At 61.5% G+C, this 26,263-nt stretch overlaps 1 protein-coding gene and 2 long non-coding RNA genes across 8 annotated transcripts in view; 2 read left to right on the forward strand and 1 right to left on the reverse strand.

Moving 5' to 3' along the window:
- INAVA (innate immunity activator) lies at positions 1-19,174 on the reverse strand. 4 transcript variants are annotated; one of them, XM_044942625.2, is made up of 10 exons: positions 18,973-19,174; positions 13,019-13,167; positions 12,243-12,367; positions 11,826-11,942; positions 11,134-11,344; positions 6,672-6,725; positions 5,610-5,820; positions 5,275-5,445; positions 2,920-3,571; positions 1-1,622 (listed from the first exon to the last, which is right to left on the reverse strand). In XM_044942625.2, exons 1-10 carry the CDS (start codon positions 19,131-19,133, stop codon positions 1,530-1,532), a joined length of 1,944 nt encoding a protein of 647 aa, XP_044798560.2. In that variant the 5' UTR covers positions 19,134-19,174; the 3' UTR covers positions 1-1,529. The 4 variants fall into 4 exon arrangements, with proteins under 4 accessions (XP_044798560.2, XP_044798559.2, XP_044798561.2 ...); XM_044942624.2 differs by having other exon boundaries at positions 5,275-5,448; positions 18,973-19,161; XM_044942626.2 differs by having other exon boundaries at positions 2,932-3,571; positions 5,275-5,448; positions 18,973-19,158.
- On the forward strand, positions 15,906-17,558 carry LOC102396063. Its single transcript, XR_329292.4, has 2 exons — positions 15,906-16,043; positions 17,358-17,558. It is a non-coding gene; the product is annotated as an uncharacterized LOC102396063 (long non-coding RNA).
- The window catches only part of LOC112585020, an 11,122-nt gene continuing 3,203 nt past the window's right edge, over positions 18,345-26,263 (forward strand). Inside the window, exon 1 of one of the 3 annotated variants that reach the window (XR_006550988.2) lies at positions 18,345-18,838. This is a non-coding gene — a long non-coding RNA (uncharacterized LOC112585020). Of the gene's footprint in view, positions 18,839-23,298; positions 24,569-26,263 lie in introns of those variants that run through there. The other 2 variants (XR_006550989.2, XR_006550987.2) reach the window with 2 other exon arrangements.

Below are 26,263 nucleotides of genomic sequence, written 5' to 3' on the forward strand. Positions count from 1 at the left end.
TCGGCCTCACAAAGCACAGTTTATTGGAGTATTTGGCACGGAAACCCCACATCTCCAGCCACACAGCCGAGAACACAGCCGCTTCTCAGGTGCACCGGGCGTCACATGGGAGCAATAAGTTAACATGTGGGGTGCACACGTATGTGGGGTGCTAACCCAAGGAGCGCTGTGCTCCACGAGGACCGGGAGATGGGTGGCTGTGCCCAGGTGGCCCCAGACTGGGAAGCTGCAGGCCAGGAAGGGCAGGGATGCGGGCTTCCCCGCAGGCCCCCTAACTCCTCCTGACCCCTCTGCCAGGTGGCCCAGGCAGTGGGAGAAGTGGGTCTCATCCGGGTCAGGATGTTCCCAGGTCCTCAAGCAGTCTCCCCAGCTTCCACCCTGCAGACGGAGGACGCAGCGTGGGCAAAGTCAGCCTAGTGTGCCCCGCCCCTCCCAGCCTTGACTCAGTGTCTCTCCTGCGAGCAGGGTGCCCCATTTGGGGGTCTGACCAGGCAGAAGAAGCCCTACTAGGACAAGAGCCCGGGACCACAGATCAGCTTGGCACGGCCAGCCCTCAAGTCTCAGTGTTAGGACAATTCAGTAATACCTGCAGGGCGAGTGTCCCATGTCTGTAAAGCAAGGACTTGCCCTCCTTCAAGGACATCTGGTCTCAGGACAGAGGTACACGGGTGGGGAGAAGCAGGGACACTCCCGCCCCCGGGGTAACGCCACAAGGGGCATTTTTCTAAAAGCACGTGTGCAATGTTGGTTCTTAGGACAACGACAAAAAGACGTCAGCAGGTGGGGGCCTGCCACTCCTCATGGGGCCCAGAGGAGGTGGTCAGCCCCTACCTGGGCCTCCTGACGCTCCAAACCAGAGAGGCCTCCTCGGACCCGAGGCTCCTGGGCCTGGTTCGGTGCTGGGGGCTGCAGGACACAGGTGTACAGTGACCAGGGCCCCGCAGGGTCAGGAAAAGAGCAGGGCCCAGGAAGACAAGACTCCACCAGGACACACTGACCTTTAACCCAGCCCTTGGTGCGTGCATCACAGAGCACAATAGGGAGGGCAGGACACACCCAGCCTGGCACCATTACGAGGACGCGCCCAGCCCGGCACCATTACGCCAGGGCGCTGGGAACAGGGACAGGGAGACCACCCCCAGCAGTAGTGGGGGAGGAGGCCCCGGGGTCATTCTCCAGAGTGCTGGGGGAACTTGCCGTGGCCCTCTCTGCTCCAGGCATCCCCTGCCACCCATCTGGCACATGGAGAGATGCCACCAGTCAGAGGCAAGGCCTCGCATCCAGTAGGCCAGTCTCTGGGAAATAAAGCATCCTCGTATCACAGGGATCGTGCGGACAAACCACAAACATAAATCCTTAGGCCAGGGCTTTTGAACAAAAACTGATAAAAAAAAAGTCTCAGCTCCAGGTCATCGACCTGCGATGGGGGAAGGGAGCTGAAGAAGGCGTCGAGAGGGGGCGGCCGCAGCCCCAGCCCCGCTGGGAACCAGTTCCTTCCACCAGCCGGCCGGGGCGTCTGCAGCCCGGGGTTACACCTGGCTCATGATCTCGCCATTCTCAGGTACAAAAACTTGCACGGGGGCCCCCTCAGGCGATCTCCGGAGCACGCACACCGTGGGCACCTGCCAGGCCAGGAGGAAAGGAGAGGGGTGTGAGCTAACCAGGTAGAGGTGTCGGGACAGCACGCCCAGCCACCCCACCCTTGTCCCTGAAGGCTGCTGACCGACGGCAGCACCGGCCCAGCCACCCAGCCCCTGCCTCCCCAGAGGCTGTCTGGGCCCAGAGATGGCCCTATGCATTTCTGCCCCAGTTCTTTTCGGGGTGTGATGGGCACCTTGACCTTTGTTCTGCCCGCCTCTCCTGGGCTCAGTTCTCATCACCCTCCCATCTGGCACATCGGGCTGGGCTGGGCCTGAGCCAAGGACAGGTCCCAGCTCGCGGGAAGGGGAAGGCACTTCAGCTGGAGGGTGCGGCTGGGACCGGAGCCAGAATGCTGCCAGGCCCCGGAGGCCAGCTGTGGCCCAGAGAACTGGGGGCGGGGAGGGAGGAGCGGCAGGGCCTGCCAGAACCTCGGGTCTCAGGAAGCGGCCTGTTGGGACTTCAGGAGCATGGCCCTTGCAGAGCCCTCTGTACCAGGGGGCAAGAGCAAAGGCAGGCTCCGGCCTGGTGCCCTTGTTCTGTAGGAAGAAATTGGGCACAGAAACCAGGGCGGCCACCCTATCTCATGTTGGGGTGCTCCACCTACAAGCTGCCCACCAACCCGGTCCCTGGTCCCGGGTGACAGTAAGACCTCTCATCCCGGGCTTACCACACAGGGCTCTGGTCATTTCACACACAGCACTGCCCCTAGTGGACGGGTCCTTTACTGCTCCTGCCTCACGGAAGGGGTGACATGATGGGAGTGTTGACTAACCAGCCCCAACCCGACTGCTAAGGGGCGAGGCTGACCTGTACCAGGGCCTGGGCACTTAACTGCAGGTCAGCTTGCTTCTCAGCTGGGTAATGGAAGGGGAGTCGGGGTGGGGAGGAGCTGACCGGTGGCCACAGGTTCGCCTCCTGCAAACCCTTTCCATACTCTTTGTCCTGGGACCTCAAGTCAGGAAATCTGAGGGTGATGGGATTGGATTTCAGATTACGAACAGAGGCCTGTCTGGTAGATCCTCGGTGGAGCCATTAGGGGGAGATGTTTAGGTGTCCGGGAGGGTAACCTCCACCGGCGGACGTGGGCACGCGCTCTTGAGCAGGCAAATTTTGGAGGCCCCCATAGGAGTCTTCCCAAGGGCTTCCCAGAGCCGCAAAGAAACGTCGGGGGGCTGTTCTTCCCAGCCGAGGGCTGCCAGGCCCCCGGACTGCCGGCTCTGGGCTTTGCGCTGCGCCAGCAGGGACCCAGGACGCGGAGAGCCGGGACGGCGCGCGTACCTGGGCGCGTACCTGTCCGCGCAGGGCGGGCGCCCGCACAAAGCTGTCGGCGCCGGGCGGCAGGCTGCGCACGCGGAACGCCCCCTGGCGGTCCAGCGAGTGGGGGCGCGCGCTCCGGAGCCGGGCCCGCTCGTGCCACGACTTGAGCTCCTCGGACACGGCAGCCTTGCTGAGCCCGCGGCCCGCGGGGTGGTCGCGCAGCGAGGGCGTCCGGGCCACTCGGCCGTGGGCAGGCGGCGGGCGCTGCCAGAGCGCAGGGGCCGCATCCTCGCCGCGGCCCGGGCCCCACTCGGCCCACTGGGCAGGCGGCGGGTGGCCCTCGGCCAGCACCACGTAGCGCGTGGCCCGCAGGCAGGCGGGGAGCTGCCGGGACCGGGGCGCGGCGGGGCCGCGGGGCGGGCGGGACGGCGCGGGCGGGGAGAGGGGCCGCAGGAAGGAGATGTCGGGGCTGCTGCTGCCGGGCGGCGTGGGGTGCGACAGGCTGGACGCTTCGGAGCCGCTGTCCTCGGAGCATGAGCGGCAGGCGGCGCCCGACGCGGGCGCGGGTCGGGAGCAGCAGGGCTCCGGCGCCGTCACCGTGTAGTAAGTGGGGCGGCGCCGAGGGAGGGCGCTGCGACCCCGGCCGTCGGGGCCCGCGCGGAAGGGGTCGCTCCTGCGGGGAGAAAGGGGGGCACTGAGCCAGCCGTGCCTCCGGGGATCTAGGGACCGAGGCATCGCCCGGCCCACCTAGCGTCCTGCACGCCCCTCCTGCACCCCACCCGCTCCTGCTACATTGCAGGGCCAGCCCGGGTTGGGGGTGAGGTAGGCCACAGCTGCCCCCTGGTCTCTGCCATCAGGGGCAAGCGGTGCGGTGGCATTTCGTCCACACGATCTGTCCGGGCGGACACTGGCAAACATCCGAGATGAAGGCCTGAAACTGGCCCGTGGCACCGAGGGACAAGCTCGTCAAGGGCGGAGAGCCCAGGGCTGAGGCCAAGGGAGAAACCACTGCGGGACACCTGGGGCCTGGACTTCAGCCTCCAGACTGGGAGACAGTGGCTTCTGTCCCGGCGAGGGGCTCTATATGGTGGCCCCAGACAGCTGGGACAGCCGCCCTCTCCGGGACACTAGCCCAGGAGAGCCAGCCGGTCAGGAATCCACTCTCCGCCTGCCAGCCTCTCAGGAGCGGGCAGGCCTGCCCATCCAGAGGGGGTGCCTTTCGCTGATCTGCACACAGGCTGTGCGTTAAAGGCCCGGTAGTTACACTGGTAGACGCACTGCTGGACTTCAGTGCTGCCCACGGGCAGCTAGCCTGACATGAGAACCCAGCCAGGTCCTGAGGCTGCCCTGGACCCCTGTGAGGGCGTGGCCAACACTGCCCGTCATCCCTGGCTCACTGATCAAGCGGTGGTCACTGAAACCAGCCCCAGAGGGCAGAGGACTCAGAAAGGAGGGCGCAGTGGGTGCTCATCGTTCATGGGTTCTGTATCTGTGGATTCACCTGCTGCTCAAATGGATTTGCAACTTCCAAATCAACACTCCCAGACTCTCTGGTCACATGTGGACACACACAGGGTGGTGAAGATTCTGAGCTGCCCAACAGGCTCTCCAGGCTGAGACCTCAGCTCTCACCCTGCACACAGAGGCCCTTTCCACAGTCTACTTAGGGTCATGCTTTTGTGTTTTTATGCCTCTGTAGGTGATTTCACTGATTAAGACGGCCCTGAAGCTGGTGCTGCAGGGCTGCCTGGTGTCCGGAGCACAAGGAAGCTGGGGCGTGATTTACGGAGAAAACACGGGTTAGATGAGCTCTGTGTGGGTGTGCATTATCGGGCTGCTGGCCCTGAGAGTTCAGTGAGTCAGTGGTAAATATTAGATAAGGTGTCTTTCAACAGAAACTCCATAAAACAAGTTTACGTGTCGATCTGTTGACAGGCCAGCAGCTGTGACCCTGTGTGTCCCAGGGAGCAGTGGTTTGTGCTGACGTCACAGGACATAACTACCCAAGTAGTGAGAATCAATGGACATCAACTGAAAACGTGAACCGTCCGTCGCCAGGGACAATACCAAAACAATCACAGCCCACCGCAAGCGTCCCTACCAAGACACTGTCCTCCCCCAACAAGACAGTCTTCTGGATGGGGAGAAAGGTCATGCAAAGAGAGAACACCGGAGCCTCTGGAAGAAAACAAGTTGCTTCATAAGTGACTCGCCCTTAGCTTTGCCTGCTGGGGCGCAGCCTCTGCTGAGAGGTGCTTGAGAGAGTCTCCAGGAGAAGCCACTGCACAAGCCCCGTGTCGCCCACAGGTGTCCCACAGCCCTGGGAGCCGCAACCCTCTAGATTCTCCCTGGATGTCTGGGGGGCCTGGCTCTTACCTCAGGGGCTGCGAATGGCCCCTCCTGCCCTGCATGTCAGGGGTGGCCGGGGCACTGGTACGGCCCTGCCGCTGCCCAGGAACACTGCGGATGGGGACCACACAGTAGGAGGCAGGCTCCAGCAGCCACAGGCTGGAGGTGCTCGGCCCGTCCTGCGGGGTGCTGGCCGGGCTGCTGGAGATGGAGGGATTGGAGATGGGTCAGCAGCGGGAATGCCTCCACCCAGGGGTCCAGCCTGCAGCATCACACGGGGGGAAGCCCCCCACACCAGTGCCCAGCCAGGCCCCCTCCCCTAGTTCCCACCCGCCTCCAGCCTTCCCTTCCTCTCGCCTGACCTGGACTCGCTTCCAGCCTCGGAAGACTTCCTGGGCTTCTCATAGGGGTGGTCCAGACTCGTCTCCTTCCAGGGGCTGTTCTGGATGGGGGCCCGCTCCAGGCCCCCCATCTCGGGGCCTGCTGGCTGCAGCCCCTCGAGGCTCTGGGGCGGGAGAGGCCTGGCGGGTGGATCTGGGGCCTCCAGGGGCGGTTTTGGCACTTGAGGTGTCTCTGCAGGTAAAAGAAACCAGTGAGAGGAGCGGCGGGGGAACCGGCCCGACTAGAACCTCCACAGCCTGCTCCCTGCTCCCCCTCCCGTGGCTGTTTGTCCGGCTATGCCAGGCCATGGCTCTGGGCCCAGATGCTCCAAAACACTTTCTTCTCCTTTGTCCAATTGTGCCAGGCCATGGCTCTGGGCCCAGATGCTCCAAAACACTTTCTTCTCCTTTGGGACTCACTCCCTCACGGCTCCACGTTACACCTGCCTCCTCCAGGAAGCACCCCCCAGACTGACTCTCCTGGCTCACAGGACTCCACCTTCTATCCTTTGCTCCTGGTGTCATGTCTACAGCTGACCTCCCGTTTCCCTATTTTTATTGCCACACTGTGCCCGTGTGTGTGTCTTCTTGACCGGCCTGTGCCCTCCCCTGGGCAGGACCGTACCATCCTCTTGGTCCACCTGGACTCCCTCCCCCCATCGTTAGGGTTTGTAGGCAGGGTGCTCAGCATATGAACTTGTGCTTATTCCCTCGGTTCTGCCCTGTTTTCACAAAGGGCAGCGGCTGTGGCGGACAGCTGAGGCTGTGAATGGCGCGCATTGAAGTCAAGGTTGAGTCTCAGGCCACAGCAGGGGCCTGGCACCCAAGGCTCTGCGGGACTTACCTTCCTGCCGGGGTGACTGAGCACCTGCACCGGTGATGGGCCAGCTGTCCTCGCGGCCAGCAGGTGCACGTGGGATTCAGCGACCCCATGGAGCAGACTCTGGGCCCGCCCTGCGCCCCTCACCCCCCAGCTCACTAAGGGAACTCTCCAATAAACTCACGCAGGAGCCCAGCTGACAAGAGTCCCGAAGCCCCTCTCACCTTCCTCCCGGGGCAGCCCATCCGACAGGGAGCTGTCATCCGAGGTGCTGAGCTCTGGGGAAGCCAAAGGGGAGAGGAGCGGGTGAGGAACACCCCCTGTGCTGCTGGCGACCCGCCTGCCCCTCCCCTCCTGAGGGCACTCCTTATCAGGAAGCACCGGCCGGCGCTCAGCACCAGGCTGGGTGCGACTTTATTACTGGGAAGGAGAAAAAAGTCAGAAGGTTGGTGTGAGGAGACGGGAAATCTGCTTTTAATGCAGGCCCTGTCACTGGCTGTGCAGCCTCAAAGAATCCTGTCAACGCTCTGGGCCTCCACTTCCCCAGGCCCCGTGCTGGCAGGCTTTCCAGGCTGGGGAGGGCAAAGGCAGAGAGGGTCATTCTAGACTCTGCTGTAGAGATTTCACTAATTTGCTATAGTCTTCTGCTACCACAAATACAATGCAACTCAAGGACCCCAAACCTGAGACCCACAGAAGAGCAGTGTGAGTGGGAATTGGGACTGCGGGGTCCTGGGACAATTCAAGGGCGGTCTGGCTGGCTGAACTGGGGAGGTCCGTCACTGATGACAGGGCAGCCTCCGGAACTCACAGGGGGAGCACTCCTCTATGGGCACAGCCCAGGGACCCGGGAGCCAGAGGACGTGAATTTGCCGCTGCCCCTGAACAAACTTCCCTGGTGGCTCCGATGGTAAGAACCCACCTGCCAAACAGGAAACCTGGGTTCAACCCTGAGTCAGGAAGATCCCCTGGAGAAGGGTATGGCAACCCACTCCAGGATTCTTGCCTGCAGAATCCCATGGACAGAGGAGCCTTGTGGGCTACAGTGCATGGGACCGCAAAGAGTCAGACACGACTGAGAGACTAACACTTTCAGTTTGAGCAAACTGAAACTTCAGACACTGGGTTTGTACCTAACACGACTCGGACGTAACTCACAAAGCATTTTCAACCATGTTCGAGAACAAGGATGAGGGCAAATTCGCAACGGCTAATATTTCTCTTGGGCTCTACTTAGTGCTTTGTACCCTGTGAGGTTACATCTCCATCTCCATGTAACAGCTGAGGCCACAGAGGCATGGATGAGCTGATAAAATAGCTCAGGTCAGTCTGGCATTAGGTGGCTGAGTCAGATTCACACCCAGACAGTCTGACCAGTCTGGCTTACCACCACTTAGCTGTTAGCTAGCTTCTCGTGCAGAGGTCCTAACTCAGAAAACTTCAGGATTTAGTTTCCAGCCATCTGAAAATTCTAACAAGGATTGGCTGATGGCAGGCCGGTGGGACAAACTCAGGTAATTGGCTATTTTTATAAAGTTTCATTGAAACTCAGCTATGAGTTTCTTTACATAACGTCTGGCTGCTTTCATGATACGAGGGCAGAATTGAGTAGTGGTGACCAAGACAGTACAGCCCACGAGCCTAAAAGATCTACCCTCTGGACCACTAGAGAAGTTTGTCAGTCTTTGCTCCTCAGTTTAAATGAAGTAGAGGGACTGGTGGTCCAGTGGTTAAGAATCCACTTTCCAGTGCAGGGACGCAGGTTTGAGCCCTGTTTGGGAAAGTACGATTCCAGGCTGTGACTAGGGAGAAGTCCACGTGCTGCAATGAAGACCCAAGGCAGCCAAATATATAGTGTTTTTTTTAAAAAAGAAAAACGGTTACGGACATTATTCCACTAATATCCATTTAAAAAATGGACTGTAGCCCACCAGGCCCCTCTGTCCATGGGATTCTCCAGGCAAGAATACTGGAGTGGGTAGCCATTCCCTTCTCCAGGGGATCTTCCCGACCCCCAGGGATGGAACCCAGGTCTCCGGCATTGCAGGTGGATTCTTTACCATCTGAACCACAAGGGAAGCCCAAATAAATAATAACTATTTTTTTTAAAGAAAAAACTGTTGTGGACATTATGTCATCAATATATCATTATTTTTAAAAATGCTTTAAAAAAAATGAACGAGAACCTTCACACAGAGCAGTTTGTAAACCGTGCCGCTGGACCAGCTCAGCGGACACCATTCTGTGCTTTCGGGTTCACCTGGGGAGACATCCTCTTCCTGAATCCTGCTTCCCAGCCTCTGATCTTTTACAGAAACCCGAGGAATCGAGACACTTCTGTTTCACCAGTGTCAGCTGAGGACACTGCGGGACTGCTCCTGTCACAGGGGTGACAGTCGTGTGTTTTGGGTTTGACTACATGGTCTGGGAAGAAAGCCATCCCCCCGCCATCAGCCCAAATCCTTGTCATCAGAACCCCGTGGACTGAGAGGAGCAGTGCACGGGTGGGGACCCAGAGGCCCCTGCCCGCCGCCGGATTACACGGGTGCTGCCTGCCACCGGATTACACGGGTGGGGACCTGGAGGCCCTGCTCACGAGGGCTGCTCGCTGCCGTGGCCACACTGAGCCCCGGGCCCCACAGAGGCAGCAGGACACCCCAGGCGGAGGGCACTCACCCCACTGAGCACCCTCCAAGCACCACCATCCAACCCACAGCCAACAGCTGCTCGTGGCTATTTTAAATAAAGTGAAAATTTAGTCCCTCAGCCACCCAAGCGCCCTACAGCCCCACATGGGTCTGGAACGTTTCCGTCATCCGAGAAATTCTACTAGTGTTGCTAAAAGTGGGCGCTGTCCATCCAGAGGCGTCCCGAGCACCTGCTGCGTTAGATCAGCACCAGGGGCATTTCTCCCAGGCTCCCTGTGGGCAATGAGTCCCGCATGGGACCGCTCCCCGCCACCTGTGGAAGGCCAGCCAGTTCCTCTCACCTGGCACAGGTACAGTTGCAAATTGAATAATCAACAGGGTGGGTGGATTTCTGTTAGTTTTTTGGTTAGTCTGTTTGCTTTTTTTTTTCTCTTTAACTCAAAACACCTTTCAGCTACTAATTATCAACTCCTCTCTACTTCCTTGTTTCAGGGCGAGCCCTGCTGGGCAGAGAAGCCACAGGGCAGGAACTACTTGTCTCAACCACCCACTCCTGGGCTCTCAAGAGAGGACGCTGGAACCCAGGACCTCGGCCTTGTCGGGACAGGACTGCGTGCGGAGAGCAGGCCTGTTTCTCTGATCAGGAGGGTGAACGCACTGCTGCACTGGTCCCTTGCCTGTGGCTCTGTCTCCCCTGCACTGCATGCCTGCCTCCGTCTCCCGGGGCCGGCTGGCCAAAACCCGAGGCGCGCCCTGGCCCGCTCTGCGCTCCCGACAAGAAGCGTCATTGTCACAAAGGTGGCAGCGGAGCAACACCCCGCACCGCCCCCTGCCCACGCCGCAGGCCTGTGGTCAGGGCCCCCGGGATGGAGCAAGCTCGGAAGGGATACAGGAGGTGCCGAGACACATGGACGGGACGCGGCCACTCCCCACCAGCCCAGTGGACCCGCGGGGCTCAGGTGCTGGTCAGCTGCTGCCTTCCAAGGGGAGGCCACGTCCCGGGTGCGGTCGGGAAGGGAAGGGGCAGGGGGCCTCTCCCCTCAGCGCCGGTCTGCCAAGGGTTCACTGTCCAGCCCTGCCGGCTCCCTGTCTCCTGGCTCTAACGGGTCAGCCGGCTCGTGGAGGCCCCCCTCCTCGCTCACCCCCTACTCCTGGCTGCGGGGGACCAGCGAGCTGTCTGGCCCACCCTTTCCCCTCTGAATTAGAGGCGATGTGCGGTGGCAGGGACTCCTGAGACGGTGTGGAGACGACTGTCTGCCTGCCGCACCACCGCAGGGCCCACACAGGGACCAAGACTTTGGCCTCCGTGGGCGCCCCGGCAGGAAGCCCACCCTGAGGGGCGGGGGTGGGGGCTGGGGAGCCCGGTGAGGCCTGGAGTCCAGTTCCATGCATAGCCACCGGCTCTCAGCAGGCCAGGGGCCCAGGAGAGGCCTGGGGGAGCGGCGCAGGGGACGGAACGGGAGGGAGGCCTCCAAGGACCAACCCGACAAGCGCGGCTCGGGTCAGGAGAAAGAGAGAGCCGCGCTGAGGGCCCAGAACCTCCCGCCAGGAGAGGCGCTGGGCTGGACCAGTTGCCGTCCAGGGACCGGCCTGAGGCTCAGTAACTAGAGAGCAGGGGGCCGCTCTCGACCCAGCGGGTCTGGATTCTGCAGGGCTTTGGGGATGGCGGGTGCGCAGGTGGGGCTGGACTTCCAGCAGAGCCGCGGGCCCTGAAGCGGTCCCCTGGGCAGACACGCTCAGAACGGGACCTCAGGAGCGCCCACAGAGGACAGCAGAGCCTCACGCCACCCACCCTGTGGGCTGGGGGCAGCAGGGCTGAACAAGCCCTGGAGATAAGCGGACAGCCTGCGAGGCCCCTGTCCAGGCGGTGTATTTCAAGCAGGAAGCAGAAGGGAGGAGCGTGCTGTTTTCTAAGTGGGGAGGGGTCTCGGGACGGGAGTGGTCCTGGGGAAGGGGGTGGGGCCGGCTGAGGTCCATGGGGGCGGCGGAGGGGCGGGGCGGCCCCGGGAGGGCGGTCCCCCCGGGGACCGGGGCTCACCTGGGCCAGGCGCCGGGCCGGGTGGGGGGCGCCCCTGCCGCTCCCCTAGACAGCGCTGCAGCCGCCGCAGCTTCTCCTCCTCCAGGCGCACCGCGTGCTGGCGCTGCCGGCGCACCTGGCGGCCCAGGTTCCCCTCGCGGCACAGGCGCCGCGCTGCCTCCGCGATCTGCAGCTGCAGGGCCAGCTGGCGCTCCAGGCCGCTCAGTGGGTCCTGAGGGAGGACGCGATCAGCGACCCCGGGCAGCCCCCAACACCCGCCCTGGGACCCAACTGGCAGCCTCGGGCTGAGCCCCGCGGGGGCGGGGGCCGGGGTGGACACGTTCCCATCCAACCGAAGGGCAGACGAGCCCAGGGGCTCTGCAACCCCTCACAGCACCGGGCGGGGCCGAGGGCCCGATCCACCCCCACGGCCCTCCACCCAAGCTGAGAAAGAGGAAGACAGGCCGAGAGCTGAGCAACCCACCCGTCCAGGCGGCTGCCCTTCGGCCCTTGAGGGGACTGGCCCAGCGTCCTCCCTTTAGGCCCCGCCCTTTCCAGTTTCTGCCCAGGCAGGGCTTCCCCGAGGCCCCTGTGGGTGACGCATGGGCGGGGCCCCTCGTCCACCTGGAGCCAAGCGCCCCAAGCGGTGGAGCGGTGGCCTGGGGACAGAGCCGTCCGCCTCGGGGACCCAGGACGGCGCCCGGCAGACTCACCTCCCTGTGCAGGGCCCACTCGTCCAGCTTATAAGCGGCTCCAATCCTGCGGCGGACCTTGGGGGCCTTCTCCCCGGGTTTGAGGGGGAACTCCGCAGGCAGGATGCCCGTCAGCTCCTGCAGGGGGGAACGAGGTCTTGCCGGGCGGCTCTCACAGGCCCGGCCCTGGGCGGAGCACTGTCTAGCAGGCCTGCGGGGCCCGTGTCCGCCCGGCCCCAGCGGCCCCCGCTACCTCCGCCCACCCCGCGTCCAGGGCTGTCCCTCCTGCTCCCCGGGGCTGGGCCTCCCCCGGGCGCCTCCGTCCGCATGGCCCCCCCAGGGAGAGCTGCGGTAGGGCGGGGGGGTGGTGGGGGGTGGGGGGTGGGTGTGCGGGTGGCATCCGCCCCCTGGCTCTCAGCCCCACCGCGCAGCCCTCACCGCCTCCCGCAGGCAGAGCCTCCTCAGCTCCTCCAGGCAAGCTTCCAGCCGCTCCTCCAGGGCCCGCTGCTGCTTCCGCATGGCGTGGGTCAGCTCCTTCGCGGGGGACACCGGGCTGTCGGGGCCTGCTGGGGACAGGGCCGTGTGCTCAGGACGGCCGGTCCCGGCTGCCTCCTCGCCAGCCCCAGCCCGGCTGGTGATGCACAGGCGGGCTCACAGTCTCACACCTGTCCAGACTGTGGGCCGGCTACCACGGTGCCGTGTTACAGCCGCAAACCGGCTCGTCTCCCGCCGCCCGACGGCCCAGGACCGCTCGGAGGACGGGCCGCCCCACCAGCCTTGTGCGGGCGGCCGCGGTCAGGGTTCACCCCTTCCCATCCCACCCTCCACCCACGGCCACTGACTGCTTTCTCTGCTTCTTCTCCTCTCTCTCTCACACGCACTCACATACCACCCACACCTCTTCTCTCTGGTCCTCCGTCCAAACCAGTCCCCACTGGGCCCACCAGCTTGCAAGGACCAGAGCCTCAGCCCCTCACCCCAACCAGATAAGATTTTCCAGCTTCTGAGGGATGGTGGAGCCAAGGGAGAGCGCTGTAGATACTTGCCCAGACAGGACCCACGCTCCTGGCCAGACCCCCAGCAAGGAAAGCCCTCCAGCCCTCCCGGTGTCTGCCCTGCAACCCTCGGGGCCCAGAGCCCGGGACTCATGGATTCAGGGAATGGAGGAGTCGGGGGCTCAGGGACTCGGGGACTGGGGGGCCTGAACCACTCGCCTGACTGCAGGATGATGCCGCTGTCTGTGTCGCTGACCTCGTCCTTGCTGTCCATGGTGGGCTTCTGGGAGGAGGGGGCGAGGAGGAGGAGGGGCCGACACCCTTCCCAGCCCAGGCCAGGACACGGAGGTGGCCTGGAGTTTCCCCAGCTTTTAAAAGAACAACAAAAAATGACAGAGGTAAAGCTCCAAGCTTCCAGACAGAGCGGATTAGTCCGATGCATGAGGGTGGGGCTGCGGAGTGGCGATCTGGCCTCTGGGGGAGGGAGGCTGGGGGTGGGGCAGCCTCGGTGCTGGGTCACCCAGCCCTGGGTGGACTCTCAGCCCAGCCTAGACAGCCACCGCTGCCCCCCAGAGAAGCCTCGAAGCCCGGGGGGCAACAGCAGGGCTGACCCCAGGGACCACGACACCAGGGAGGAAAACCGTAGGAGAGCAAAGGGAGAGGATGAAACGGGGAGGGCAAATCTGGGAGGGGAGTGTCTGTGCCAGGAGGCGCCCCATGCCCACTGCCCCGTGGGGAGGGTGCTGGCATGCGGCCAGGCCTGTGTGTGCGCCCACAGCCCAGGCCCCCTGCTCTGTCTGCACCAGGCAGTCCATCCGACGGCAGGTGCCCAAAGCCTCCCGCCAGCTCCAGGCTACCCACGACGCCTGGGAGACCCCTAGGAGGGGAGGAGACCAGGGCATCATGCCCCCAGCCAGGAGAGGCATAGTGCGCGCATGTGTGTGTCTGTGGGTGTATGTGTATCTGTGTGTGTGTATGTCTGTGTATGTATATGTTCTGTGTGTGAGTATGTGGATGTCTGTGTGTGTCTATGTGTCTGGGTATGTGAGTGTGTGTGTATATGTGTGTGTGTCTGTGTGTGTATGTGTATCTGTGTGTGTGTATGTCTGTGTATGTATATGTTCTGTATGTGAGTATGTGTGTGTGGGTATGTGGATGTCTGTGTGTGTCTATGTGTCTGGGTATGTGAGTGTGTGTGTATATGTGTGTGTGTGTGTGTCTGTGGGTGTGTGTGTATCTGTGTGTGTGTATGTCTGTGTCTGGGTATGTGAGTGTGTGTGTATATGTATCTGTGTGTGTGTGTGAGCAGAGGGTGACAAGAGCAGAAGCTACCGAAGCGCAGGCACAGGAAGGTGGTAGCCACCCTGCCTCCCTGGCCTGGGAGCGCACGTGCAGCTCAGGAGTGCTCCCAGGTGAGCGTCCGCCGGCACCAGCGACCACGCCACCCCTGCGGGCGGCCCCTGTCCCCGCCACTGTCCCCGCAGAGCCCTCGGCTGCTGGCTGGAGAGGGGGTGGGGAGGCCGGGCGGGGCCCCGGCAGGCGGCCTGGAAGGAGAGCCAGCCACCTCCTCACTGAGTCAGCCGTTGAGCAACAGTCCAAAAGTCCTTCCGAGTTTCTGTCTGGAGCTTATCCTGCCTCTCCTCGGGGCACGCTGCCGCGCGGGGGAGGTGGGCTGGTCAGCTGCGGGGAGAAGGTGGCCTCGGAGGCTGCGCCCAAGCAGGGCAGGTGTGGGGAGGGACCCTGCCTGGCAGACCGGGGAGCACACCGCTGCCCGTGCACAGCCGTGCAGACCCACATCAGAGCATGGCTGGCAGAGTACCTTGGGCATCAGCTAAGCCTAGCCCTAAAACAATTTGTGCCTGCAGGTCGGAGTTCCGGTCCTCTATGGAGGCCTAGAGAATGCACAGCAGGATCATGTGGGCCCTCTGCAGAGATGCTGCGGAGAGGAACCGAGACCAGGGCACGCAGGGTGAGCTACCTCTGCCTGGCCCGTCCTTCCCAGATGCTCCTTCCTCCTGGAGCTGGAGTCGGACAGAGGGCAGGCAGCTCCCCTGACCCCCTATCCCCCACGTCCAGCCTGAGCCTCCCCAGAGGCTGGGCTCGGCCCGGCCTGAGCGATGAAGCAAGGCCATCTGGGTGAGCACGCCTGCCTGGTCAGAGGAGGGAAGCCATCAATTAGTCACACTTACTAATTAATTATTAACCACTCAGGAGTCGCCCTCGGAAGCAATGACAACTCGGCCGGCTTCTCAGGCCCCTGTGCTGTTGCGGGGAGCGAGCGGGGATGGTGGGGACCGAGGGCCTGGGCTGGCCGGATACTCCCCTCAGGGCCCCATCTCTCCATCCCAGGTCAGGGGCAGGCACTCTGGGGCACCTCGGAGCCCAGGATTCAAGCCTGGGTCCTGCCGCTGCCGCTGGGATCTAGGGAACTCACCTCACCTCACCCGCCGGGGCCCCCCGTCCTCACCAGTGAACACTGGACGGCACCCCAGCTGCTGGTCACTCCCCGCCCTGAATGTGAACCTCTGGGCCAGCACCAAGCTGAGACGGAAGCCTCAGCCGTGCAGCAGCCCCTCCGGAGGGGCCCCCCGGCTGCAGGGACCCTGCGTCGGGGCCTCGTCTCAGCCCATGAGCACCCCTGCCCCCTGCGCCCCAGACACGAGCAGGGTCCAAGGCCGGGCTCCTGGGCCGACTGGCTCCTTGCCCCAAAGACCCATGCCAGCTACCTCGCCTCACCTGCGTCCAGGTTTCTGTCCAGGCGTCAGGGAAACGCCCCCTGGTCCTGGTCAGGGGGCTGAGGGGCCCGGCGTGTGGCCTCAGGGTGTGCCAGGCCGCCCCGCGCTCCGACCCGGGGTGGCTCCGTGCGCTGACGGCCGACTGCGGGCCCTCCCTGGGGCCCGCCTGCGTCCCTCCCAGGCTGCCGGGCCAGGGGAGCCAGGTTACTTGTTCCGACTTGAGTCAGAGGGAGGAGCAGTGAGCAAGCCCTTCCCTGCACAAATCCTGCCGCCCAGGCAGCTCGGGCCTCTGCACTTCCGGGGGCAGCGGGGGATGGGACCAAGGACTCCCCGCAGGAACCCCAGGAGAAGGCAGCGGGCTCAGGCCTTCAGGGCCTCCAGGGCCCCGCCCGCCCCCCAGGTTCTGAACGCGCACCGCGGCCGCACATGGGAAGCACCAGCGAGAAGCCTGCACGCTGACAAGACGGGTCCCTGCTCGCCTCACTGAAGTGGGGCCCAGGCCAAGCCAGGTTAGAAACCCCAGGCCGGGCTGTGGCCCTGGAACTCCAAGCGGGGTGGCTCCGGGGTCCCAAAGGAGGCTAGGCTGTTCCCTCCTCTGACCCCAGACATCTCCGGCCAGGATCATCAAGGCCACACCCACTCTCGCCCCACAGGGCCTGCCCTGACCCACCGTCCTGCCCCTAGTCCACAGGAGGGCCACTGGGATCCTGGGCTGTAAGCCCACTCCCCAAACACCGGGGGCCACAGCCCAAAGTGGAACTTCATGAGCCCCCGGGTCCCCACCCCACCGACCCTCAGGCAAACCCAGCACTGTTGGAATTCAGCCTGTTTCATCAGGGAAGCAGGGCCAAGGCAGCCAGTGGTCCATCCCCAGCAGGAAGAAGGCCTTCCCTGGTGGCTCAGCTGGTAAAGAATCCGCCTGCAAGGCAGGAGACCCTGGTTCCATTCCTAGGTCGGGAAGGTTCCCTGGAGAGATGAATGGCTGCCCACTCCAGTGTTCTGGCGTGGAGAATCCCACGGACTGAAACAGCCTAGCAGCTTACAGTCCACGGGGTCGCAAAGAGCCAGAACGACTGAGTGGCTAAGCACACAAGCACAGCACAGGAGGAAGAAACCGGACAAGTGCTGCCCACGCAGAGACCCCCCAAGGCTGCCCCCACCACCTCCCTCCCTACCATGGCCCTCGCCCCGGGTTGCCAGCACTACACACATTTCCAGATGGCTCCCCAACACCCAGCCCCCAGCCTACCTCCCCCACCCCAGCCCCAAGACCACCTCCCCAGCCCCTGAACCCAAAGGCCACCTCCCTCCCCCAGCCCTCTGGGAAGGGACAACAGAGGACGTCACCCCAAGCATCTCCTACGGAGCCGTGTCACGGACACAGGCAGCCCCTACCGCCCTACACACCCCCAACGCCCCTCATGTTCCTGCACACACCCTGTTTCCAAAGTGTGAGCTAGCACCCTCCTGTCTTTCCCAGGCTGAGGCTGAGGGGCTCCAGCAGGGGGCAGCCCCCTGTGCTGGGGGGGCCCGCCCTGGGTCCCCAAAAGCGCCAGCAGCCCCCCAGCCCTGTCCCTTCCCATCCCCTCCAGCTTTGTCAGTCTTCCCACAACAAACAGAGGAGACCCTGAGGCACACTCAGCCTCCACCTTGCCCATCCCCCAGCAAGGGGAGGTGATGGAAGCTTCTAGAATCAGCTTGTAGCATATTTTTAATACATTAAGATGAAGAGAATCACTAAGAGAATCAATTATAATGAAATGCAGTTCTAAAAATGAGACAACATAGTAAACTATACATGTCTCTCTGTTACTATTAAACAGGATCCCGTAGTCTGGCGATTCCGTGCGACCGACAGCACCCCAGGTTCCCAGACAGCTATCACAACAGCGCTGTGGCCTGACGGCCTCTGGCATCTTTTAATGGCAAATCACAGCTACTGACAATGGCGTCTTGTCTTCATAACTGAAGGCAATGTCAACTTTCAGTAAAGGCTGATGAAAAATAAACCTTTTCCCATCTGAGTACGAGACCCTCAGAATTCATTCTATCCACCGATGCTCCGGTGCCCATTTGTCGCTGTTCAGTGGGTCAGTCGTGTCTGACTCTTTGCAACCCCATGGACTGCAGCACACCAGGCCTCCCTGTCCTTCACCATCTCCCAGAGCTTGCTCAAACTCATGTCCATTGAGTCGGTGATGCTATCCAACCCTCTCATCCTCTGTCGTCCCCTTCTCCTGCCCTCAATCTTTCCCAACATCAGGGTCTTTCTTTTCCATGCCCATGGACCCAGTTAAGAAACCCCATCTGAGTTTAGGAAGAGAAGGACGAGGATCAGTCCATGTGCTGACCCTCAGGAAGCCTCAAAGATCCTGTGCTCCCTCAAACTCACCCGCAGCATTTCCCAGCCCAGCAGGCTGTGAGGCTCGGAGTGGGATTGGCAACCCAGCTCTCCCAAGAACCCTGAGGTGTGGATCTCCCTGGACTCCATGCCCTTAGATTCATGGTACCCAGGGGGAGGTGGGCATTCCAGAGGCCTGCTGGACGGCAGCGCTCTGCTTCCAGCCAGCACCCTAAGACCTACATGCCTGAGCATCATCACCAGGACCACCAGTCGGTGAGGAAGTGGGGTTTCCTAAAATACTTGGAATCTGATCTTTGAAAGGAGAAGCTGCATCTCTGTTGGCTTTTCCTAAGGAGAAGTCCTCAATCAGAGGACTCTCCCACCTCCTGCATCCATCCACTCTCCATTATGTTTTTAAAGTTCCTCCTGTAAGTTCCGTGTGACACACGAAGTTGGAAGTTAAAGCAAGGGGGTGTGACCACCCCCCATCCCCACCAGCACCCAGCAAACACCAGTCTCAGGGACTCTGAAAATTTCAACAGTCACCAACTGGTGGTCAGAGGCTGTCTTCCCTTTTCAGCAGTGAAAAGAGAAAGGAGAGAGTCATCCCGGGACCCTCCAGGCCCAGGGGGTGGGAGACGGTTCCTTGAACTGTTTCCTTTCTCCTGTGCTCCCCTCCCGCTGGGAAAGGTGCTTGCCTGCAGCGAGCGATGGAGGAGTGGGGCAGGGACGGCGGACTCCACGACGGCCTGGAATGCGCCCTGGAATCAGACCTCTAGGCTCGCCTCCAAAAGCCCCTTTGTCCGGTCCACCCCGCTCCCCTCCCCCACCGCGCCCTCCGCGTCCCGGCGGCCCGAGGCTCGGCTCCTTTTGTCTGGCTTCCCGGAACCTGCCAGGGGGTCCGCAGGCGTGGGGAAGGTCGGAGGAGAAAGGTCGAGGAGACGGAAACGCGCCTTTACGGTAGGGATTCGGAATTCCCACCCCCCGGCGAATTCGCCCACTGCCCGCCGGGGCCCCCTCCGCCTCCGCGGAGGACCGGGGGGTGGGGGCTTGGCCGCCCCGGCCCCCGCGCCGCGCCCCGGCGCTGCCCTTACCTGTCCCATGGAGGTCCCGCGCCGCCCGCCTGCCCCCGCGCCCCCCGCGCGCGCCTCGCCGCCTGGGGACCTGCTCGTCCAGGCCGGCTCTCCTCCCCCCGCGACTCCTCCCGGCTTCCCCGCCCCGGAGGTATTTCATTTAACTTCGGCATTCGCAGCATCCCAAATGTTAAAGATCCCAAGACATCTGTCCCCTGGGGCGTACCAAGGCCCAGAGGAAGGAGGGGGAAGACGCGCGCAGAGACCCGAGATTTCGCTCCGGGAGCCGGGGCGGGGCCGCGCGGCGGGGCGGGGAGGCGCCCGCTGTGGGGGGGCGTCCCGCGGGGACCCCGGCTCGGGGAGGCCGGCCACCTCCCCCCGCCTCCGGACGCGCGCGCCGCGGGAGCCCCCCGCGCCGCCAGTTCCCGCGGCCCGGCGGGGGAGGCTCCTCCCGGGCCCGGGGCCGCCTTCCCTCCGCGCGCTCCGGCCGGCCCGGCGGCTTCCGCGCCTGGAGAGTCAGGCTGAGCGAAGGGGGGCGCCGCGCCCGCCCCGGGCCCTCTCCGCCCTGCCCTCTCCCCCTCGTCGGGCCCCCGCCCCCGGCGGCCGCGGCCCGGCCCCTCCCGCCGGTGGCGGACCGGCCGGGAGCGGGGGGCGCGCTCGGGGGCTGCGGGGCCTCCTGCGGCTGACGGAGCCGGCGCCCCGCCCGTCATTCATTCGCTCACCCGCCGGTTCGGGCCACGATGATGGAGCTCCTACTAGTGCCCCGCCGGGCGGGTCAAAGTTCAAGCGCCCCCCCACCCCGCACCACCCCCGGCATCCCCGAGCTAGAGGCGCAGTCACTCGGCAGCAGGGTCAGAGAAGGAAGGCCCACAGCACCCAGCGGTGGGACTGGGGGCTGACCCCGGCCGAGGACCGCACTGCCTGCCCGAGGGGGCCGTGCCGGGAACCGAGGGTCGGGGCAGGAGAGGAGCCCAGGGCAGCAGCGACGGGACGCACAGAAGCCCAATGGCAAAGGACCCCGGGAGGGTCTGGGCGCTGAGGGAGCTTGGGGTGCGGGGTGAGGAGGAGGCGAGGGTCTAGGAGACTGGAGCCGCCGGCAGGGGGCCCGGGACGCAGGGCCGCTCCTTACGGTTGTCCAGGTTGTGCTGTGCATCCAACTAGGAGGAAAAGCGCACCCAGGCTCCACCCACCAAGCCCTGGGCCTCGGCCAGAGCCGCAGCTGCCTAGAGGCGGCGGCTTTTTCCAGCTTGTACAGAGGCACTAGGTGAGCTGGGCTTCCCTAGTAGCTCAGACGGTAAAGCATCTGTCTGCAATGCAGGAGTGATCCCTGGGTCCGGAAGATTCCCTGGAGAAGGAAATGGCAACCCACTCCAGTATTCTTGCCTGGAGGATCCATGGACAGTGGAGCCTGATGGGCTACAGTCCATGAGGTCACAAAGAGTCGCACATGACTGAGCAACTACCACACACTCGGTGAGCTAAGCTGGCTGTAAAGCCATGTGGGCTAAGGATTTAAGATTTTTATCCTGCATTGAAGAAAAGCTCCAGGGAAACAGAATTAATAGGATTTTCCCGCCCCCCATCTGCATATGTGTGTACAGACATACAGAGAGAGAATTTGGTCCATGATACTCCAGAGGCTGACAGGGCCCCAGCCTGCAGGATGGACTGGCAGGCTGCAGGCCCAGGAAGGGGTCACAGTCTGGCTCCAGAGGCTGGCTGCTTGCAGAACTCCCTATTTATTAGAAGTCAATCTTTTTGCTATTCTGGCCTTCACATGATTGGATGTGGCCCACCACACCATGGCAGGTCATTTGCTTGACCTGCCAGCATCTATTGTTTATTTCAATGTTAATCTCATCTAAAAAATACCTTTACAGAAACATCTGGAATAACATTTGACCAAATGTCTGGGTACCATGGCCTAGCCAAGTTGACACATAAAATTAACCATCACACTAATGAAGACTGCTCTTCCTAGGACAAGCTGGGCAGACTGGTATGAGTGATTGGCATGGGGAGGGTTGCAAAACAAGGGAACCACAAGAGACAGTATCCAGACAAGGGGTGACGGAACCTGAGTTCACCCTGTGGCTTTGGGTGGGGAGGGGATTTGGGAGTCCAGAGCTATCTGGGAGTGAGACCTGGCCTGACTCGTGAGTGACTTATTAAAGACGTGGCAGGAGGAAGGGGAGGAGCTGGGGTTTCCCCGGTTTCTGGCTTGAGCTCAGGGTCAGGTGTGTTCATTTCAGGCCATGCGTGGTGATCAGCAGTCTGGCTGCAGGAAGGGCTTAGGAGCCACGGCATGGCTGCAGCTGCTGTGCCGGGTGAGACCACCCGGGAAGGGTGTGCAGGATGAGGAAGGACTAGCGGGTAAACTCCAGGAACGCTTAAGGGGTGAACAGGTTGTAAAGTACCTCCAGTGGTAAGCATTATTGTTATTATTTTTTGTGTTACCAGTTTGGGCCCATCATTTTTATTTTTATATTTGTATTATTTTTTCTTCATTAAACTTTTTACTTTGTACTGGAGTATAACAAGTTAACAATGTTGAGATAGCTTCAGATGCACAGCAGAGGGACTCAGCCTAACATTTACATGTATCCCTTCTCCCCCAAACTCCCCCCCCCCCATCCAGGCTGCCACACAACACTGAGCAGAGTTCCCTGTGCTGTATAGCAGGACCTTGTTAGCTATCCATTCTAAATAGAGCAGTGTGTACATGTCCACTCCAGACTCCCTGGCTATCCCTCCCCCCAGCCAGCTGAGTTTGTTCTCTAAGCCTGTGAGTCTGTTTTGTAAGTAAGTTCACTTGCGTCATGTCTTTTCAGATCCCCATGTAAGGGATGTCATACAGTATTTCTCCTCTATCTGACTTACTTCACTCAGTATGACAATCTTTAGGTCCATCCATATTGCTGCAAATGGCAGAATTTAATTCTTTTTAATGGCTGAGTAATCTTCCATGATGTATATGTGCCTCATCTTTATCTATTCCTCTATCAATGCATGTTTAGGTTGGTGAGCACTATTATTACTCACACAACAGGATGGTTTGTTGCGATGTTGCTTTGTAGCCCCGCCCCCTCCCAGTCACCTTTGTCGTTTCTCTGGGTGGGACGCAGTCAGGCTTCAGCTCTGAGCCCACTGGGACAACACCAGGGATCCTGAGGAGCAAGGGCAAGGATGTGGCTTTGAGGGGAGATGGACCATGAGCAGGAGAGAAGATGCCCTGTGCAGCAAGCACCCCGCGCCTCCCCGCGTGGTTCCAGGGAGAGGACGAGACCCCCGCAGGGATGGGGCTTGGGAGGTGGGCCCCAGATTGCTGGCCTCAAAAGATTCTTGCACCGCACCTCTCCAGGATGCAGGAGCCCAGTTACCAGAGACTCCTGCGGGCCGGAGCAGCTACAGATCGGATGGCAGCCCTCCCCTGCTTCCTGGGCTTCCCTAAGCCTTCAAGGACACTTATGAGAAAACAGAATTTTGTGCCATCGCTGCAGGCCCAGGACAGAATCAGACTGGTTTAATCAGAATAGGGGAAAAGTGAAAGCAGGGACTGACTTTCTTTTCTTGGGCTCCAAAATCACTGCAGATGGTGACTGCAGCCATGAAACTGAAAGACACTTGCTCCTTGGAAGACAACCTATGACCAACCTAGACAGTGTATTAAAAAGCAAAGACATTACTTTGCCGACAAAGGTCAAAGATCCATTTAGTCAAAGCTATGGTTTTTCCCGGAGAAGGCAATGGCACCCCACTCCAGTACTCTTGCTTGGAAAATCCCATGGACGGAGGAGCCTGTTAGGCTGCAATCCATGGGGTCGCTAAGAGTCGGACACAACTGAGCGACTTCACTTTCACTTTTCACTTTCATGCATTGGAGAAGGAAATGGCAACCCACTCCAGTGTTCTTGCCTGGAGAATCCCAGGGACGGGGGAGCCTGGTGGGCTGCCGTCTATGGGGTCGCACAGAGTTGGAAACGACTGAAGTGACTTAGCATAGCATAGCATGGTTTTTCCAGTAATCATGTATGGATGTGAGAGTTGGACCATAAAGAAGGTTGAGCGCCAAAGATTTTATACTTCTGAATTACAGTGCTGGAGAAGACTCTAGAGAGTCCCTTGTACTGCAAGGAGATCAAACCAGTCAATCCTAAAGAAAATCAACCCTGAATATTCATTGGAAGGACTGATGCTGAAGTTGAAGTTCCAATACTTTGGCCACCTGATGTGAAGAGCTGACTCACTGGAAAAGATTCTGATGCTGGGAAGATTGAAGGTGGGAGGAGAAGGGGACAACAGAGGATGAGATGGTTGGATGGCATCATCGATTCAAGGGACATGAGTTTGAGCAAACTCAGGGAGACAGTGAAGGATGGGGAAGCCTGGTGGGTGCAGTTCAAGAGTCGGAGACGACTGAGTGACTGATCAACAACAACAAAAGAAATAAAGGGGACGCCCCTGGGGTTCCGGTGGTGAAGGCTTCGCCTTCCAATGCAGGGGGTGCAGATTCAATCCCGGATCAGGGAGCTAAGACTCCACATGCCTCATGACCAAGAAACCAAAACTTAGCAGCAACATTGTAACAAATTCAATATAGACTTAATTGCACAAAAGAAATAAAGTAATATGTGTGTCTTAAGAACCCAGATTTGTAGGTTGAATTTGTAGCAATACTGTCAACTTCCTTTACAGATAAGGAAACTGAGGCCCAGGGAAGCTGAATAGTTGAGTTAAAGGCACACACCAGCCAGGGATTGATGTGGGATTGGAAGGTGGACGTTTCTGATGCCAGAGCCCTAACCTGTGGCTGTAAAACTCCAGACGTGTAAAGGGACCCGAGACAGAAGGCAGGACGCAGGTCAGGAACAAGAGTTGTGGTCTCCAGCTCACCCACCTGGTGTGCGAGGCAGCGGAGGGGCAGGGCAGAAGCGCCGGTGGAGACTACGGCAAAGTCGAAAACTCAGGCTCTGTCCCAAGGGGTCCGGCACCGCAAACGTAGTCAGAAGAAAAAGACAAAGCTGGAAACGCACATTCCCCATGTGAAATCAAATGGTAAGCCTTCGGTTATCTTATTAAAAATCCAGAGGAGGCCTGGACCTGGGGGCAGGAGGTGTTGCTCCCCCCGCCGCCCTAGGAGCCCCGAGCACCCAGAGACGCTGGGCTTGGGAGCAGAAAATGGGTCTCACCGGTGCCTGGCCCACTCAGCCCGTGGAGGGAGGGGCTGCCGCTTGGGAGAGACCGCAGACCTGACCGTCGGCCTTCGTCCCCGCCGGCTTGGGTGAAGAGGCAGGGCGGGCCTCCATCAGATCAGGGGGCGTCTGGTGGCTGGGCGGGGCCTGTCTGCACCCCGACCCCTCTCAGCGCGCCCAGTGGAGCGGCCGGCCCGGCCCCGCCAACTCGGCCCTGCGGCCGCAGGCCCTGAGTAGGACGAGGACGGGGCTCGCCTCCCGCCCGCCACGGCGGCCCAGACGGTGCCCTGCGGGCGCCCTCAGCTAATCCGTTTGGAGACGCCAGGATGACTCGGAGCCCAGGCCACGCGTCACCCCCCGGCCGCGTCCTGCGGCTCACGGCGGGGCAGGTGCCGGGGCACTGCCAGAAGCCGGAACCCTCGCTGGTGAGTGACTCCGCACATAACCCATTTGGGGGTCAAGCCCGGGGGCTTCATTCCTCTTATTCTCAAGGGACGGGAACCGACCCGGGGCCGGACGCGAGGCAGAGCCGCTGGGAGTGCGGGGCCGACGGGGCGGGGCCGGGAGGGAGCCCACCGCCCAGGGCGCGGCACCCCCGCTTCGGGTCCGGGCCCCGCCCGCCCGCCCGCCGGCCCCTCTCCCGGCTCATCTCCCGCGCCGCCTCCGGTCCTCCTTCCCCCTTCCTCTCCCGGCCCTGCGTCCGCACCGCGGGGCCTGAGCACCGCCTCGGCCCCGCTCCGCCCGCCGCGACCACCAGGGCCGATGGTTCCCGGCCTCCGTGCGCCGCGGGCGGAGCGGGATGGGGCGCCTGCCGGCCCCGGCGCCCAGACCCGGCGCGGGCTCAGCCTCCCTCCGCGCCCCCGGGACCCCGGCCCCCGCCGCCCCTGCACCCGCCCTAGGACCACGTGTCCAGCCTGCCCCGCCGCCCTGGCCGCCCCCTCTCTCCTTTCTGGAGACCCGAGAGAATTGGGAACTCGAAGAAAAGAGAGTGCGTTGTGTTAAAAGTAAGACAACCGCAGACATGAAGCTAAGGAGCAGCGCAGGGGAGGCGGGCGTCGTGGGGGTCTTTGCACTGGAGACCAGCCTCCAGCCCCGAGGACGCCGGGCCCTGGGGCGGGCCCAGAGGGCGCTCTGCGCAGAGCTCCCCACGTGCCTCTCGGTCTGCACGGGAGCGCTGTCTGCCTGTCAGCCGGCAGCTGGTGGACCCTGTCTCTCCCGATTCCTCCCGGATGGGGGTGGGGGGCGTGGGGACCAGGCCCTGGGGGCAGACCCCGGCCACAGGGCCTCCGGGTGCCGCCCCAGGAAAAGGCTGAGGACTGAGCAGCTGGGCGGGGCAGGGGTCGGGGGAGCTGCTGCTCCCAGGGCTGGGTGTTGCCAGCACTCCAGAAACCCCCGCCCTCCTCAAAGGTTTGGGCTGGAGGCGCCTCTAAAACAGACTGGACGCCTCCCCCCCGCCCCCCCCCAGGGCCTTTTCATCACTCGACCGCCTACTGAGTGGCCCAGGTTCGCAATTTAGGAGAAATGTTGAAATACATGTGTTGTGGAGTCAAACAGCCTCAGTTTCTTGCTCTGTAAAATGGGGGGTGATGGGATCACTCATGTGGTGGTGGTGAGGGTGAAGAAACCATGTGGATAAAACGTGCTCTGCTCACAGTAAGCTCTCAATAGAAGGTGGTGATTTGTTAAAAGATGTTTTCTCAACATGCTTATCTTTAAAAAAAAAAGTTTTTCTTCTTTCTCACACTCGAGTCTCAGGAAAAAACTAATAATATTTCTGCACAATAATTGCATTTTCATGTTCCAAACCTGTTTACCAGTGGCCAGGTTTCACTTCCTCTGGTTTAGCAGCTCCAGGCTTCAAAAGGCAAGCCCCCTCCAATGACCAGGCCACCGGTTTGTGGCCGTGGTGCCGGCTAGCTGAAAACAGGTTGGTGCGTCACCCCTTCAGTGTCTCTCAAACTACCCAACGATGAGGAAGGAGGGGAAGGAGGGTTTTGAAGGGAGGGTGTTTTGAATTGAGGTCAGATGCTGTGTAAATTGTCCTTGAAGGAGGCTACATGTGACCTTTGCCCTCCCGCCCCAGAGCTGTGGTCCCCGCGCTCCTGCCCCCACCCTCTATG

Source organism: Bubalus bubalis, chromosome 5 (genome assembly GCF_019923935.1).
Source record: "Bubalus bubalis isolate 160015118507 breed Murrah chromosome 5, NDDB_SH_1, whole genome shotgun sequence".
Lineage (NCBI taxonomy): Eukaryota > Metazoa > Chordata > Mammalia > Artiodactyla > Bovidae > Bubalus > Bubalus bubalis.

What these genes read in the sequence shown, in the direction of transcription:
- INAVA (XM_044942624.2), bottom strand. Translation starts at nt 19,133, where the DNA reads ATGCTGCGAATGCCGAAGTTAAATGAAATACCTCCGGGGCGGGGAAGC. An exon ending in GCGGGACCTCCATGGGACAG is followed by an intron (nt 13,168 to 18,972) that starts GTAAGGGCAGCG and finishes TTCTTTTAAAAG; the next exon opens with CTGGGGAAACTCCAGGCCAC. An exon ending in CGGCATCATCCTGCAGTCAG is followed by an intron (nt 12,368 to 13,018) that starts GCGAGTGGTTCA and finishes TGTCCCCAGCAG; the next exon opens with GCCCCGACAGCCCGGTGTCC.